The sequence below is a fragment of the Psittacula echo genome (assembly GCF_963264785.1).
Source record: "Psittacula echo genome assembly, chromosome: 9".
In the NCBI taxonomy this organism is placed as follows: domain Eukaryota; kingdom Metazoa; phylum Chordata; class Aves; order Psittaciformes; family Psittacidae; genus Psittacula; species Psittacula echo.
Genome location: NC_137745.1, coordinates 23274266 through 23290526, shown reverse-complemented (window position 1 = coordinate 23290526; position 16261 = coordinate 23274266). Strand labels below are relative to the sequence as shown.

General features: G+C 68.4%; 6 protein-coding genes across 10 annotated transcripts in view; 2 read left to right on the top strand and 4 right to left on the bottom strand.

The window, feature by feature from the left end:
- Nucleotides 1-16261, top strand: part of LHFPL4 (LHFPL tetraspan subfamily member 4) — an 88723-nt gene that overhangs the window by 3410 nt on the left and 69052 nt on the right. The window lies entirely within an intron of this gene.
- CRELD1 (cysteine rich with EGF like domains 1) lies at nt 48-2644 on the bottom strand (the record flags this gene model as incomplete). Its single annotated transcript, XM_080625180.1, has 10 exons — nt 48-800; nt 882-1025; nt 1118-1213; nt 1312-1395; nt 1480-1575; nt 1650-1826; nt 1921-2012; nt 2090-2200; nt 2284-2366; nt 2594-2644. The coding sequence occupies 10 exons, from the start codon at nt 2642-2644 to the stop codon at nt 580-582; spliced, it is 1155 nt and encodes a 384-aa protein (XP_080481306.1). The 3' UTR covers nt 48-579.
- Nucleotides 3713-7497, bottom strand: IL17RC (interleukin 17 receptor C; the record flags this gene model as incomplete). Its single annotated transcript, XM_080625591.1, has 17 exons — nt 7409-7497; nt 7317-7338; nt 6865-7211; nt 6617-6728; nt 6501-6545; nt 6228-6367; nt 5988-6047; nt 5840-5894; nt 5570-5754; nt 5443-5493; nt 5314-5359; nt 5100-5212; nt 4956-5024; nt 4820-4877; nt 4642-4737; nt 4521-4559; nt 3713-4260 (listed from the first exon to the last, which is right to left on the bottom strand). Exons 1-17 carry the CDS (start codon nt 7490-7492, stop codon nt 3713-3715), a joined length of 2070 nt encoding a protein of 689 aa, XP_080481717.1. The 5' UTR covers nt 7493-7497.
- On the bottom strand, nt 8217-11439 carry IL17RE (interleukin 17 receptor E; the record flags this gene model as incomplete). Its single annotated transcript, XM_080625179.1, has 12 exons — nt 8217-8818; nt 9021-9122; nt 9203-9254; nt 9340-9408; nt 9482-9630; nt 9734-9779; nt 9863-9910; nt 10044-10231; nt 10312-10378; nt 10459-10527; nt 10602-11101; nt 11214-11439. The coding sequence occupies 12 exons, from the start codon at nt 11437-11439 to the stop codon at nt 8217-8219; spliced, it is 2118 nt and encodes a 705-aa protein (XP_080481305.1).
- JAGN1 (jagunal homolog 1) lies at nt 12053-12955 on the bottom strand. The gene is made up of 3 exons (XM_080625625.1): nt 12923-12955; nt 12726-12823; nt 12053-12639 (listed from the first exon to the last, which is right to left on the bottom strand). The coding sequence occupies exons 2-3, from the start codon at nt 12812-12814 to the stop codon at nt 12177-12179; spliced, it is 552 nt and encodes a 183-aa protein (XP_080481751.1). The 5' UTR covers nt 12815-12823; nt 12923-12955; the 3' UTR covers nt 12053-12176.
- RPUSD3 (RNA pseudouridine synthase D3) lies at nt 13076-16152 on the top strand. 5 transcript variants are annotated; one of them, XM_080625624.1, is made up of 9 exons: nt 13076-13128; nt 13337-13404; nt 13480-13524; nt 13612-13708; nt 13778-13885; nt 13957-14041; nt 14122-14248; nt 14325-14464; nt 14543-16152. In XM_080625624.1, the coding sequence occupies exons 1-9, from the start codon at nt 13082-13084 to the stop codon at nt 14720-14722; spliced, it is 897 nt and encodes a 298-aa protein (XP_080481750.1). In that variant the 5' UTR covers nt 13076-13081; the 3' UTR covers nt 14723-16152. The 5 variants fall into 5 exon arrangements, with proteins under 5 accessions (XP_080481750.1, XP_080481749.1, XP_080481747.1 ...); XM_080625623.1 differs by having other exon boundaries at nt 13808-13885; nt 14325-16152; XM_080625621.1 differs by having other exon boundaries at nt 13957-14038; nt 14325-16152.

Genomic DNA, 16261 nt, shown 5'->3' with positions numbered 1-16261 from the left:
CAGGGTTCCCCCCTGCCAGCATAGCACCCCGTGAGCAGTGAGGGGACCACAACCCCCTGATCCCGGCAGCCTGGGAGGGGAGATGGGCTCTGCCCAGGGGAGTGGGGATGAGGGGTTGGGGGGAAGCAGCTCTCCCAGCCCCATGGCTCAGCCCCCACTGCCTCATGGGGAGGGGACACACACACACACACACACACAGGGTGGTATGGGGCCAGCAGCATCACGACCCCGGCACCCAGCAGTGCCAGAGCACCCCCCAGCCTGCACCACATCATCCTACCTGCCATGGTGCCAGGTCCCCCCCTCCAGCACCCTGGGGCTGGGGGCAGCATGCTGTGCCCCTCCTATCCCAGTGACACATTGCCCGGCACCACCACGCCAGCCGGAGCAGGCTGTGCAGGACCCCCAGGGATCAGGTACCCCTGGCTCACTCTGCAGCAGGGGGATCAAGACCCTACACTAATGTGGGGCTGGGGGACGCATGCAGGGCACAGCACCACAAACAGGATGCTGCCTCGGCAGCCAGCCCCTGTTAGGGGGGTGCCCCCCACCCCAGGCCTGCACCCAACAGCCCCACAGCTATCTGCCCTTCATGAAGCCATCAAGGACACGGTCGCTGCGGTCAGACAGCCAGTAGCCAGCCATGGCAGCCACGGCGCCAATGAAGATGGCGGTGAAGACCATGTCACCCTTGGCAGCCAGCGTGGCGAGGGCACAGATCATCACCCCAAAGAACATCTGCTGCAGCACCACCACCTCGTCCTCCGTCACGTCGTCAAAGAACCCCTTCTCTGGCGCATCTGCAAGGATGGCGCTTGTAGGGGGGCACAAATGAATGGGGAGACCCCCGCCTCGCTGCCCCACACCGCGTCAGGCCTTACCGGGGGGCTTGTCCTCCACGCAGTGCCCATCCCGGCGCACGTGGCCGCGGGCGCAGACGCAGCGGTAGCTGCCCTCCGTGTTCTCACACACCTCCTGTGCCCCCGTGCACACCGGTTCCTCAGCGCTGGCGCACTCATCCACATCTGGGAGGAAGGCAGGGATCTGGCAGGGATGAGGCTGGGAATGGCCAGTGGGGAAGGGGCAGAGCTGCCCCCAGCCCGCAGGACACACTCACCCAGGCACTTGGCTCCATCCCGCCAATAGCCCTTGTTGCATTTCTTGCAGCGAGCCGGCCCAGCGCCCATGCAGCCAATGCAAGCCGTGGAGCAGTCTGATATGGGGAGAGGAGCTGGGGTCACCACCAGAGCCTCCTCTCACCCCAGGCCATGGGGAATAACCTATAGCCCCCTTTACCCAAACCTGCCTGACCTCGGCACTCGTAGGAGCCCTCTGTGTTGACGCAGAACTGGTTGGCTCGGCAGTGAGCCATCTCCGTGCCACACTCATCGATGTCTGTGGGAGAAGAGGGGGGACATCCCCATCAGCCCCATTCACCCCACAGCCCCCAGCCCACTCGCTGCCCGCCGCAGCCCTCACCGATGCAGCGGTGCTCGTGCAGCACCCAGCCCCTCTTGCAGCGAAGGCAGCTGGAGTCCTCCGGCCCCGTGCAGCGCCCGCACGCCCGGTAGCACTCTGTGACAGGGCACAGCAGCTGTGAGAGCCGGGGGGGGCACCAGCTACGCAGCCCCCCCCATACCCCTACTGACCAGCACACACGAGGTGGCTCTTGTTCCGTGAAGCCTCGTAGAAGCCGTCACCGCACTCGGCGCAGAAGGGGCCGCCATAGCCGGGGCTGCAGACGCAGAGGCCGGTGCCGTGGCGCGTGCCATCACCATCGCATCGCCCGTTGCCGCTGCAGGGCTGCCGGGGCCCACCGGCGCAGGCTGCACGGGGAGAGAGCAGCCAGGATGGGGGCAGCATTCCGGAGGGGGGGTCCCTCCATCCCGGGCAGTGCCCGCTCATGCCACAGCTACTCACGCCGGCAGTCGGGGCCGTAGGTGCCAGGCGGGCAGCAGAGCGCCAGCGTGTCCATGCACAGCCATTGGAAGAAGTCGGGGTGCTGCTGCCGCCTGGGGAGGGGGGACCACAGCGCTCAGCGCCCTGCTACCCCCTTGCCCCCCCTCCATGTCCCCATCCCCAGACTCACTCGTGGAACCACCACTGCTCCACGTGCTCCTCACTGCGCTCCAGCAGCTGGTGGCAGGAGAAGTCCGAGGGGGCACAGACGCCCTCCAGCACCTCCAGCAGACGGGTCTCGCTGCAGGGACAAAGGGGTCAGCACTGGGACGTGAGCATCCCCCCACGGGGAAACCGGACCCCCTTTAACAGGGGGGCACCCACCTGTGCTGGTACTTGGCCAACTTCTCCTCCTCCCAGGCCGTGTTGCCCCCACCGAAGCCCTCGTGCTCTGTCCTCTCCAGGCCCTGGGCACGCAGGGGGGGGCAGCACGGTGGGGACCCCCTGATAACCCCCAGCCCCATACAGTCCCCCCCATAACACCCCCCTCCCCACTGCAACAAGTCACCCCATGGCCATTCCACCCTCTCCCTACCCCAGACCCCAGCCTCTGTGCCCCCCCGGAACCCCTCATTCCCTTGGGATGCTATAGCGAGTGTAGCCCCCAAATACCTCTCCCAAGGAGCACCGTCACCTCCTTGCCCCCCCCCAGCCCGTGCTCTCCGCTCTGCCCCCGCTCTCCCATCACCCCCGCTCCTCCCATGCAGAGCCCGGGTCACCCCGTACCGCCCAGCCCGCTCCCCGCCCCGCACCCTGCTGAAGCTGTCGGCGAGGCCGCGGCAGGCCCGGCACGGCTCGGCCTGGTCCGGGTGCGCGTCCGGGTCCGGGTGGCCGCGGGCGGCCGCCAGCAGGACCCCCCCGAGCAGCGCGGCCCCGAGCAGGGCCCCCCCCAGCGCCGCCCCCCCCCGCCGGGCCGGCACCGGCAGCAGCGCGGCCGCCCGCGGCCCCATCCTGCGCCCCGCCCGCGCCGCCTGGCCCCGCCCACTGACTCAGCCACCACCACCCCCGCCAATGGCAGCGCGCCCGCTGCCCGCGACCCCCGCTCACAGCCAATCCGCGCGTCCCGCTGGGCCCCGCCTCCCCGCCGCCTTAAAGGGGCCGCGACCACGGGCACCCGCGGGGTGGGGGCAGCGTGGATGGGCCGTGGCCGGGACCCCCGCACCGGCTCCTCGGGGCGCACCGGTCCCGCTCCTGGGCGAGAACCTCAGTCCCCGACCCGCCTGGGCCGGTCCCTATCACCCCCCACCCAAACCAGTCCCTGGTCACCTTCTCCCATCCAGCCAAACTGGTCCAGCGCCCCCTGATCTCCCCGGTTCATCAGTCCCCATAAGCTGGTCCAGATCCCTCTCATCCCTCCCAGACTGTCCCAGTTCCCCATTATCCTCAATAGGCTGGTCCAGTTCTCTCTCATTCCCCCTCAGATTTGCCCAGTTTCCCATCATCCTCTCTGAACTGGTCCAGTTCCCTCTCGTCTCACCAGTACTGGCCCAGTTCCCCATCATCCCCCATTAGCAGGTCCAGCTCCTCCTCATCTTCCCCAGATTTGCCCTGTTTCCCATCATCACACTCCGAACTGGTCCAGTTCCCCCTCATCCCTCTCAAACTGTCCCAGTTCCCCATCATTCTCCAGCCAATCAAGCCCAGACCCTGTCCCTTCCTCCAGTTCCCCCTTTACCTCCCACCACCCCTCCTCAGTCCATCCCACTCCCCATCTCCCCCACACCACCGGGGCTGGACTCCTGCCATCACCGCTTTATTCCCCCACTGCCCGCCGCAGCCCCTCGGCCACCGTTGCCACGTACGGCTCCAGCCACCGTCCCCGCCACTGTGGTGCTGCCAGCGCCCGCAGGAACCCCCTGGTCTCACTGGGCAGAGCGAAGGCAGGGGCTGCCTGCAGCACCGGTGGCACCGTCGGCACCACAGCCTCGAGCCGTGCCACCACATAGCGCCCATTGCCCGCCGCCAGCGCCGGCACGGCACAGGACAGCGCTGCAGCAAAGGCCTCACAGGGTGCTGCGATGGGGACATCACCGGGGCTGGGGTCAGCGTCCCACTGGTGCGCGGCAGCCACGGCCGCCGGCGAGAGGAGGATGATGATGGTGTCCCCACTGCGCAGTGCCCGGTGGTGCTGTGAGTGCAGCCAGGGCAGAGGTCCCCACGCTGCTGCCCCGCTGCCGCCTCCCGGCGCTGCCGCCATGGCCAGCCCCAGCGGGCGCAGGGCTGCCAGGAGGGCACAGGCCGCCCGCTCTGCCACCGGCTCCACCGCGTGCACCAGCAGCGCCCGCCGGCCGCGCAGCGGGGCTGGGGGGGCATCGTCAGTGTCTGAACCCATCCCCGGGTACCCTGGACCCACCCTATGGGGGTGCTCCGGGGGCCACCACCCACCCCCTGACCCACCCTAAGGAACAGTCACAGTGGGAGGTAGGTTGGGAACCCTGCTTCTATAGGATTCCCATCCTCTGCTTTGTACCCCTACATCCCAACCCACCCTATGGGGCAGCCATGGTGGGAAGCAAGCAGGGAACAGCCCTAATGGGGACTCCCCATCACCCCAGGCTCACCCTCAGAGCTGTAATCAACCCTCAGGGACTTCAGCCAGCCTGTGTGGAGGAACGGTGCTGAGGTGAGGTCCTGAGAGCGGGGCCTCAGGATGGAAGCACTCCCCCCATGGGCACCACTCACCTTTAATGTCCTCCTTCTTCAGCAGGAGCAGGAGCAGGAGGCAGGCAGCTCCCAGCAGCACCCCCATCCATGCCAGCACCCAGCGGGCACGCAGGTCTGTGGGGCAGGGACAGTGTCCATGGAGCACCCACAGCACCCACCAGCCCCAAACTGCCCTGGCACAGCCAGGGACACTCACACTTATGCATGGGACAGGCCCAGAGCGTGATCGCGGTGCTGTTCTCATGGTGCCAGATCTGTGGGCACAGGGACCTGTCACACGCTGGGGACACATCACACACTGGGGACGTGTCCTCCCTGCTGCCCGCACTGACCTGCCTGCACTGTCCCATCGCCACATCCCGCCGCAGCTCCTGCTCCAGCAGCCCCGGGCGTCCCAATCCCTGCAACACCAGCACGGGGTGAGCCGGCTGTGCCGCGGTGCCCCTGTCACCGGGACACGGGGCCCCTGCGCTCACCGTGCTGGTGAAGCTGGCGAGGGGGGTGCATGCGCCCGGCTCCAGCACGCACAGCGAGGTGTTCCCGTGGCGCTCCAGCAGCAGGATGTCACCGGGGCGGCCGGGCAGTGCTCCTGCGGGTGAGCCAGGGGCTGAGAGGGGATCCAGAGAGGGCTCCTGCCCCACAGCCAGACCCCTGGGGCTGCCCCTGCCCTCTCGCCCCATCTCTACTCACGGTCCCGCAGGCACTGGCTCAGCCGGACCTGCCCGTGGCTCCACACCTACCGCAGAGAGCGGGTTAGCAGCACCGAGGGGTGCCCATGGGGCAGCCATAGGGCAGCTGTGGGGCAGAGGGGTGTCCTACTTGCACACAAAGGTTGCGGTGTGGCCGCAGCCCCCCAAGCTCCTGGGATCCCTGTGGGTGGAAGAGATGCTCCATCAGTGCCACCATAGCCCTCCAGTGCTCCCGGTGCCCCATGGAGCCCACTCACCTGCCCCATAGCGGGGTGCCGCAGACCAGGCAGCTCTTGGCAGGGCCCTGTGGGTGCTGGTTGCCAGCAGGGAATGAGCTCAGCCGGGAGGTCACAGGGGGATGAGAGGGAGCAGGTCAGTGCCTGTGCCTCTGCGTGCAGCACCAGCCGGCTACGTGTCCACAGCCTCTGCCAGGCCTCGGCGTCTGTGGTGGCACCGGACACAAGTGTCACCTCATGGTGTCCCCATGGGTCCCTCTGTGCCCCAGCCCAGCCCCATAGCACAGGTACCATAGGAGAAGGGGCACAGGGTGGCCCGCAGCGGGTCCTGGGTCTCCAGCCAGACCTGGGAGGGGAGGAAAAGAGAGAAGGATTTGGGGTGTCCATGCTGGCCTTGGGATGCTGGATGGGGACACACGGTGCCCACCCGCACACTGACCTGCAGGCAGAGGCAGGGCAGCACCTCCTCGGCTGGCAGGCTGTAGCTCACGTTGCTGCTCTGCTACCGGCAACCAGACGTGGGTCACCTCATGACAAATCACCCCCCAGCAGTGTCACCCAGCCCAGGGTGACACCATCGACCTGCCTGTAACACAGACACGGCTTCCCGGGGACGGGGCAGGGGGGCAGCAGACAGAGCTGGCCGGGGTGGGGGGGTCAGGGAAGGGGTCACACTCACCACAGTCACCACGCGCCCCGGCCCGCCAGCACCATGGCTTTGGTTGTGGTAGAGCCGGAGGGTGTAGCTGTGCCCTGGCATTGCCCCCTGCACCTCAATGACCACCTCCTTGGGCCCCGGGGAGACCTGCAGCCTGGGCGCTGCAGCACAGGGCACAGCACCACAGCACAGGGCACAGCACCGCAGGGGTCACCCTCGGCCTCTCCCCCGGCATCCATCACCCAGCCCTCCATAGGGGACATGCACCAAGGTATGGGGGTCACCATCACCTACCTTGGCACTGGGGAACAGCACTCTGTGCCACAGGCCACGAGCAGTCTGTGGGGACAGGGTGTCAGCAGGCACAGGGGGGATGGTGCTGCCACACTGGGGTGCACGGGGGGGCTCACCTGGTACCCGCTGCTGCTGGCTCAGCCTCCGACGGCCGTGCGTGGTGGTGTACGCCGTGACACGGAGCTCGGAGCCCAGCGGTGCCTCAAAGCACCGGAACGTCACCCAGCCCTGAGCAGGAAAACCACCATCACGCTGTGGCAATACAGGAACAGGACCTCCACACCACAGAGATGCACCGGTGCCAGCACCCACAGTGCCCAGTGACTGTTGGGGACACCCATTCCTGGTGCCCCCACCTCCATACCAGTGTCTGCCCGGGCAGTGCAGCGCCTATGGGCTCCCAGACCTCCACGGCCACGCAGCGGGACGAGGTGTACGTGTGCGCGGCGAGCAGCAGCACCCCGCTGGCGTTGTGCTGGGGCGAGGGGTCCCCAAGCTCTGGTGACCCCCGTACCGCATCACCACTGTGCCCCGCCGCAGGGATGCCCGGCCCCGCGGTGCTGCGCGGCACGGCCAGGCGCAACCGTGCCTCCAGGCAGGGAGAGCAGGCCCCGGGTGCGCTGCAGCGCAGCGCTGGCTCCAGCCGCAGCCGAGACAGGGCCAGCCCACGGTGAGGGCCCTGCGGCTCCATCCCGCACAGCACGTCGGGGTCTGGGCAGGAGGGAGACGGAAGGTGGCCACAGGTGCACGGGCGCAGGGCTATGGGCGCATGTCCCACGTCCTGCGTGTGCCCGGGGCTATGGCAGTGGCACTTACCCAGGAGGCGGCAGGCGAGGCCCTGGCGGGAGGCGATGGTGAAGCCGGTGCCGCGGTGCCCGGCAGCCCTTGTGCTGGTGCCACCGACCCACCTGCGTGCAGGCCAAGGTGTCGCGGTGGGCACCGCGCCCGCCCGTCACCACCAGCACCAGCACCAGCGGCACCAGCGCACCCATGGCGGGGCCGGGGCTGGGGGGTGCCCCGGCCCCACGCCGTCCTCTCCCCACAGCCCCGCTCCCGGCTCCACGGGCCCCGCGGCCGCCACCGGCTCCCGCTTCCTGCTCTGATCCCGGACACCCGGGTCCTCGCTGGTGCCGCCCCGGGGTGGGGCCTCCCTGATCCCCATGGACGGGATCCAGCGCACGGTGGTTTCAGAACCCAGACCAGCCCGGGAGCTGCACACGGAGCCGTGGTTATGCCATGTCCTGCCCTATACCCCCTCTTGCCCCCTACCATGCTTCAGAGGAGCACCGCGCACCCAAGCACACGGCATGGATGGACAGCAGGAGAGGGTGAAACGGTGCCTTTATTGCTCCCACCCCAGACACGGTTCTGCTGGCAGCAAGGAGCAGGGCCAGGCTGTGCCCAGCAGTTGCCCACCATGCCTGACTCAGCTTCTTCCATTGCTGCTCCAGCCCCTCGCCCGTCTGTGACATCCCAAGGGGCTTCTCAGATCCTGGTTTTCCTCTGGAGCAAAACCCTGTATGGAAATAGAGCTGCCCCTGCCCGGGACAGCACCTCCACTCCGAGCTCCATGGGCTGGACGCTCATCCCGGTCCACAGCACATCGCATGGCTGGGACCAGCTCCTCCTTGTGCCCCCACGGGCACCGCCGAGCCCTGCACCTCCATAACAGGGGGCTGCCCCCCGCAATGCCCAGCGCAGCCCCAGAGCAATCCCTCAAGTGCCGGTAGCCGCTCCGATGTGCCGCGGGGGGGGGCTGCCCTCCCTGGCCCCCAGCCGGTGCAAGAGCCCCCCGACCCCTCCCGGGCAGCAGCGGCGGGGGGCCGGGGGGCTGCCCCGCAGGGCGCCCATCAGCCCGGGCAGCTGCCGCGGCAGGCGGTAGGTGGGCAGGGGCCGCAGGGGCCGGGGGACATCGCGGGGGCTGCAGAGCCGGCTGAAGTAGGCCAGGACCCAGCCCCTGCCGCGCCCCGCCGCGCCCAGCTCCCCGTGCAGGCAGGACATGGCCGCCCCGAAGATGTCGTGAGCATCCCCGGGGGGGTCCCCGCCCGCCGCCCCGCCCCGCCACCGGCGGAAGAGCCGGGCGCTGCCGCGGCTCCAGAGCAGCAGCACGGTCCCGCGCTGCCGGCCCACGGTGCCGCGCTGCGCGTACAGCCAGGGCAGGGTCCCCGCCTGCCCCAGGCCGCCCGCTTCCCACAGGTCCAGGCGCACGTCACAGCCCAGCCCGGCGCGGAGCCGCTCGGCCAGGGCGCACACGAGCCCCAAGTGCTCCTCCGAGTCCGGCGAGTACAGCAGCAGCACGGGGCGGGCGCCCCCGGGACCTGCGGGTGGAGGGGACAGGGGTGACAGCCCTGCCCCGAGCCGCTCCCCATCCCCTGGGGACACACCGGCATCCCCCAGGGGCATCTGACCATCCTGTGCATCCACTCTGCAGCCCAGGCAGGCAGCAGCCCGCGGCACCCCAGCCCTATGGGTACCATGGGCACTGTTGCCCCGTCCCACATCCCCCGGAGTGCCCCTCACCATCATCAGGCCTCCAGGCGCTGCGGCAATTGAGGAGCAGCACGGTCACCACCAGCCCCAGCACCAGCGCCAATCCCAGCAGCCCAAAGTGCCTGCGGGAGACTGGGAGAGGGGCAGTGAGGGAATGGGGGGGGTCTGTGCATCCCCAGTGCCCCCCATGGCTCCGCAGGACCCTCACTCACCATCGGGACAGAGCAGCTGCTTTCGAGCAAAGCGCACGTCCGAGCGCCAGACCTGGGGAAGAGGCCGTGTGAGGAGGGGCCGGGTTGGGGTTGGGGTCCCCCCCATTGTGGGGGTGCTGGTACGGGGGTCACCTCACCAGCACGCAGCTGCTCAGGACCTGCATCGGCAGCAGCAACGCCAGCTCCCCCGTGGCTGAGCCCTCCGGCTGCAAAGCACAAGAGAAGGGTCAGTGTGGGTCGGTCGCCACCATGTCCTCCCCCCAGCCCCACACCACTCACCTGTGTGACAGTGTAGAGGGGGGGCTCGGGCTCGCACTGCCCGCCCCGGCGCTGGCAGAGGGATGCGCTGAAGGCCGCGGGGATGCTGGAGATGAGGCGCAGGCGCAGCTGCAGCCCTCGGATGCTCACTGAGACGTTCCAGGCAGTCTCTGTGGTCACCGGGGGGAGAAGCAGGGGGCTTGTGGGATGCCCAAGGGGATGAGGGGTGCAAGGGACCCCAGGGCAGGGGTGCCTCCAATCTATAGGGCTCACCTGACCGGTGGGGACACTCCACATGGCTGCTGTTCCCATAGGAGAACTGGGGAGAACAGGGATCAGTAAAGGGCTGGGAGAGCCCCATAGCCCCCCAGCACCGGTGCCCACCCACCCATGGGGGCTTACCCGAAAGCAGAGGTGGGGGTGCACATCCACCTTGTCCAGTGTGTATGCCTGGAATGAGCAGAGAGAGCATCACCATCCCCAACCCACACAGCCCATGGGCACCGCAGCACCTACCCACCAACCTCGGGGGACCCTGGGGGTCTGGTGGGTGCCCCAGCACCCCAAACCCAGGACCCTTTACCTGGTCCTCCTCACTGGCCGTGGAGTTCGGGATGTCGTAGCACGGTGCAGCCTCAGCCGCCACCTCCCTCCAGCACAGGGTGGCGCGGGGGTGCAGGGGGCAGCTGGCGCTCAGCACCATCGCCATCTGGTCCTTGCTGCTGGCGCTGTAGTCGTGGAAGCGCACCGAGGACCACAGCTCGGGGCCATCTGCGAGGCATTGGGTCAGCGGGGCTGGGGGGAGGACGACACCCCCAGGACCGGGGTCCCTCCTCCCCATGGGCACTCACAGGCAGCCGGCTGGTCGCGGAAGGGGCAGTGCTTGCTGCGTGCACTGTCATGGTGCAGGTAGGAGGCCTGGGGGAGCAGAGCAGGGGGTCAGGGCAGGATGAACCCTCGCTGCACGGGCCCAGAGGCCAAGGGGATGGGCGACACACCTCAACGCATAAGCAGGGCACCAGGAACTCATACGGCAGCAAGACGCGGTGGCCCCCCAGCACCAGCACCTATGGTAGGGAGGCAGCATCAGTGGAGGGGAGCACAGATCCCAGTCTGGTGTCGTGGGAAACGGAGCTGTTACCTGCTGGTGGAAGTTCCGGGGCAGCTCCTCGCACTCCAGGGCGAGCTGATGGCACAGCCGCACCATGAGGGCCGGGCCTTCGGGCACCCACACCTCGATGGCCTTTGCCTCGGGCACCCACGTATGGGTGAAGACGGGTCCTGAGGAGCAGGCAGGGGTCAGCTGGTGCCCGTGTGTGTCACATCCCTCGAGACCCCCCCGATCCCCACCAGCCTCACCGAGCGGCTCAGCAGCAACCAGGTGGCTGCGGCTGAGGGTCCAGCCTCGGTCGGGGATGGTGTGGAGGGAGACAAGGACCTGCCGGCCGCTCTCCACCGGGAAGCAGTCGAACTGTACCTGCCACTGCGGGTACCGGGGGGGGGCTCCGCCCCATCCAACCCACCCCGGACTCACCGGTGAGCTGCCCGGTGCCCGGTGCCGCCGCCACACCTGCAGCCAGCTTGCCCGATTGGAGCCAAGCTCCAGGAAGTTGAGCTGGAGCCCTCGGACATCACCGAGCTCTGCGGGAAACCAGCGTGGGGAGCGGGCACGGGTGGGAAATGAGCCCCCAGCTCCCCTTTACCCCCACATCCGCCCCCACCGACGGGGGGTGCGCGGTGCCCCTGCCCGTACCTGCTGCGGGGAGGGCCAGGCGCACCCGCAGGCAGGGCTGGCAGCGCTGCGAGTGCAGGCACAGGCGGGCCCTGCCCAGAGCCAGGGCGGGTGCGTTCAGCGGCGGCCAGGACCGGGACGGGCGGCGGCACCGGGGACGGCTCAATGTGCTGTCGGCTGCGGGGAAGGGAGAGCAGAGAGCGGCGGCCGTGCCGGGGTCCGCGTACAGCCGGGACAGGGAGTCCATGGCGGGGCGGGAGCTCGGCACACCGGGAACACCGGGAATCGCCGAGAGGGGGGAGCCCCAAGAAGGGAGAACCGCGGGTAAAGGGAACCCTCGCCTTCAGGACCCGGTATCCGCGAGCAGAGGGAGCCCTGCGCTCGCAGCCCCATCCCGGTCCCAGACCCGATGCCGGTCCCGACTCTACTCACCGGTGGCCCAGCACTCCTGGAAGCAAAGACACCGGGGTGAGCGCGGCGCCGCCCGCCCCCCGCCTCCCTCCCCACCGCCTGCCCCTTCCCCTGTCGCTCACGAAGTTGGCGGAGACCCGGAGGCGGGTGACGGCGGCTCCGGTCCCGGTGAGCGGCGGCAGCAGCAGCAGCGCGGCGGCAGCGAGCAGCACCGAGCGCCCCATGGCCGCTCCGACCCGCTCCGCTCTGCTCCCCGCCCCGCCCCGGGCCGGCCCCGCCGCATTCCTCCGCCGGCACGTGTGGCCCCGCCGCTCCGCCCGCCCGCCCCGCCACCGGGCGGCACAGACACGGGTGGGAGCGCGGAGCTGCTTTATTTCCATACAGAAACACGCGGAGGATCGGGACTCCCTCCCCAGCACCGGGTCTCCCCCCGTTACATGCGATCCCGGAGCCGTGGCATGGCTTAGACACGTTGGTCCCGGGATGGGGGGGGGAGCCCCCACCGGAGCCACGCCAGCGCTGCCCCATAGGGCCCGGGTGCAGAGCTCCATCCTTCACAGAGCCCATCGCTCCTCATTTCTTCTTCTTCTCCTGCGTGCTGGTGAACCAGGAGTCCAGCAGCTTCTTGCTGTAGTAGAGCTGCCAGCCGTGCACCTGAGCGGCCACCACCACCACCAGGTACATGACGGACACAGCCGAGAAGCCGAAGATGAAGCGGTAAGCTTTGCCGTGCCGGTAGAGCTGCTGCGCCATGGGGAACATCTCCATAGCCCCATAGATGAGCGGAGCCACGGAGAAGAGCCCAGTGCTGATCATGGAGAGCACCAGGTAGCTGATGTTGTTGCGGGGGAAGGAGAGGAGGCCCAGCAGTGAGGGCAGGATGCTGAGCAGGTACGGGTACTCCCACTGGTAGGGCATGGCCACTTGGTCGTGGGGCAGCAGCTTGAGGTGCCCCACGCACATCTGGGCCAGCAGCAGCAGCCAGATGCACACGTGTGTGTAGATCAGCTTCTTGATCTCCGACTTCAGGGTCACGCTGCGGGGGGAGCACAGGGCATCACCGGGTGATGGAGGGCGGACACGCACCCCCGCACACACCCCCGCATCCGGCCGGGCACCCACCTCATCTGGTAGTGGGAGGCCACCCGCTCCCGGTGCTGGAAATCGCTGCCGTCGGTGCCGGCGGCGCGGGGCCCCCCGCGGGAAGCCATGGTGCTGCCCTGGGGAGGCACAGCGTGAGCGGGACCAGGCCGACCCCCCCTCCCCGAAACCGGGTGAGACCTCCCCCAGCCAGCCCGACGCCCCCCGCCGCACCCCACCTGCCGGCGGGACGCTCTGCCCGCACTTCCGCCTTTCTATAGCCGCAGCCCCACCGGCACAGAGCGCTGCGGTAGGCCGCTCTGCGCTGCCGGCAGGCTCGGCTCTATGGTAGGTGCGAGGAGCGCCCCCGTTCGGCTCCGCCTCCGCGCAGTGACGACATGGCGGCCGGGCTGGCGCGCGCGGGGCGGCGGGCCAGAGCGGCGGGGTCGGACTGGGGGGGCCCATAACCGGGGGGGGGGCCGTAACCGGGGAGGCGGAGCGGGTGTCCCATAACCGGGGGTCTCCAATAACCCGGGGGGGGGCCTCAACCGGAGGGGGGTTCCCATAACCGGGGGGTGTCCCACAACCGGGCGTGGGGGGGGGGTGCGGGGTGTGCTTGTTCCACTCGTGCCCCCCTTACTCACACCCCACAGATGGAGGCGGCCGCTGGGCCCTGAGGAGACGCTGGGGCTGCTGGAGGCCTCTGTGGTGCACCGGGAAGGTACCAAAGGGGAGCGCGGGGGGAGGGGGGTGTCCCGGGGGGTCGGGCACATCCTGACCCGCATCCCCCCACCAGGAGCCGTGCTGGCGCTGAACAAACCCTCCGGGCTGCCGGTGCTGGGTGAGTGCGGGGCGGGGGCTGCAGGAACCGGGGAGAGATCGGGTTTGGGGCGCACAGCGTGTGCTGACCTCCCCCCCCCGTGCCTAGGGCGGCCCGGGGAGCTGAGCCTGGCCTTGCTGCTGCCGGCGCTGAGGCGGCGCCTGGGGCTCTCCGCCGAGCTCCACGTCGTGAAGGCTCCGGCCAGGTACGGGTGAAGGGGGCTCAGGAGGGGCCGTTCCCCCGCCGTGGGGCTCAGCGCTGTCACATCCCACAGGGAATACTCCGGCCTCACCCTCCTGTCCAGCTGCCATCGCGCCACCGAGGAGCTCCAGCGGTTCTTCACCGGTGCTCGTCAGCGGGGCCAGTACCCAGCCACGTACCGGTGAGTCCCCGGGGTGCCACCACGGCACCATGCAGGGGTCCTGTCCCCTCCTCACCCCCTTCTTCCTACAGCGCCGTCACCGTCGGGGTCCCGGCAGAACCGGAGGGCGAGATCCGCACCGGGTTGTGCTGGCAGCAGCAGGGTGACACCGCTGTGGTAACGGGGCACTGGGGGGCTGCGCGCACGGGTGGGGGGTGACCCGGACCGGGGAGCTGAAGGCTGTGGTGGTGCTGCAGGTGGTGCCGGTGGCCGCGCCAGGACGTGGGAGCCTGGCCAGGAAGGAGGTGAAGAACACCCTGACACGGTACCGGGTGCTGGGGGCCGCGGGGGGCTGCGCCCTGCTCCAGCTCCAGCCCAGAACGGGTGAGTGGTGCCCCAAAACCCCTCCTTGTGCCCCCCCCCCCGCCATGATCCCACTGCCCTTCCTGCTGCCTTCCAGCCTTCCCAGAGCAGCTCCCGGTTCACCTGACACTGCTCCTGTGCCCGGCTCTGGGTGACCACCAGCACTCGTCCCGGGTGGGCAGGGTGCTGGGGGTGCCCTTCCTCCTGCCCCCGGAGCCAGCCGCGCCCTGCACACAGGTACATGGCTGCGGTGGGTGCTGGCTGGGGGCTCAGCACCGCCCCCAGGGCCCCACTGAGCTGCTGCCCCCATTGCAGGTGCTGGATGAGGCGCTGCTGCAGCGGCTGGGGCTCTCCCCACAGCAGCTCCAGCACCTCCCGCTTCACATCCACCTGCAGGAGCTGGTGCTGCTGCAGGGCCCCATCCGTGCCCCACCACCCCCCCACTTCCTGCGCACACTGCAGCGCCTGGGGCTGCCCGGGCACCTGGAACTGTAGCCCATGGGGAGGACCCCCAACCCACTGCCTTCTGCCGCCCTATTAAATCCCCACCTCTCACTGTGGTATCACAGCACCCGTTTCTTCTCCTGGGGACACATCATCCCCATGGTGATGTGACACCAGTGCCTGACCTGGTTCCCACTGCCGGTGTCACCACTGCTGCGGCTCTGTCTCGCAGCCGTGACCGCAGGCAGGAGCAGAGGCGGCTTTTTCTGCCCCGGTTCCTGCCCACAGCCCCGGTTCCCACTGCAACCTCCCACCCCACATGTGGGGCTTTGAAACATGATCAGTGTGTTTCAATACTGTGTTTCATCGCCCCCACGGTTGGTGGGGTGGGTGTCCCTGTGCAGTGACAGGTTCTGGTTGAGGTAAAGGAGAAGTGGTTGCTGCTGTGCTGCCCCTCTTAGGGTGGGCAGGATGCTGTCCTCTCCTTCATGGCCTTTAGCAGCTCTTCTGCCTGCCCCTGAGCACTGCTGCGTGCCCCCGGCCTGCAGCACGGCTCGGCTGCCCAGGGCATGCAGGCAAGGTCCTTGATGGGACTGCAGCTGGTGGAGCAGGTGCCTTGGGCAGGGCACTGGTCCCGCATGGGGGCAGAGCGACCTGAGCCCTCTGGAGCAAGGGGTTGGGCTGTGATGGTGCCTGGGGGACAGAGGAGAAGAAGGAGCGCGATAGCCCTGGAGGAGCTGGCTGGACCCGTGTTGCTCCAGCCTGTGGGAGCTGAGTGGTTCTGCCCCTTGGCTTGGGCACCACAGGAGGCTTGGTGTCCATAAGTGACTTGGAGACCACAGGAGGTCTGGGTACCAAAGGTGACTGGCACCATAACACCATATCCCCAGCATCTCCAGGCTCTCACCTTGATGGTAAAAGGTTTGGTGCCATTGAAGTGGTTCACCACGTGGTGGTCCTGCAGCAGCCGAAAGTTGACATCTTCACACTGGCTGGTCCAGATGAAGGTTGGCGTCTGGTCCCACACCATGGAGGACTATGGGAGGGACAGAGGGGACCGGGGTGAGCTGTGGAGTGCCCATCCCACCCTCACCACCCAGCCCAGGCTGTGCCCTGCAGAGTCCAGCCCTGGTCCTCTTCACTAGCCATGATGTTGTGGATGCCATCGAGGTCCTCATCATACCAGTGGGCATCCTCCTCAGAAGGCTCTGGGATCTCCACTGAGGACTGATCCTAGCAGGATGCCAACTCTGGATCTGGACCCAGTGCTGCCTCCCACTGCTCATTGCCACTGTCCCCGTCATCCTCATCCAGCAGCTTCCAGGTGTCCTGCAGCTGCCCCAAGCGGGTGCCAACCCTGACAGTGTTGGAGAACTCCACCTAGCCCCATGCCTGCAGCACATTGCGGATGATGGGATAGGGGCCCATCACTGTGAAGATCTTCTGCTGGGGTGGGATGCAGGTGCTCAGCCATAAATGCAATAAGCACATGTACATGGCATGTTGTAAGGTGTGTGTGTAATCGGGCCCCACCTTGATGGCCTCTTCCATGTGCTGCCTGGTCCTCAGCAGCTCCATGGTGACCAAGCA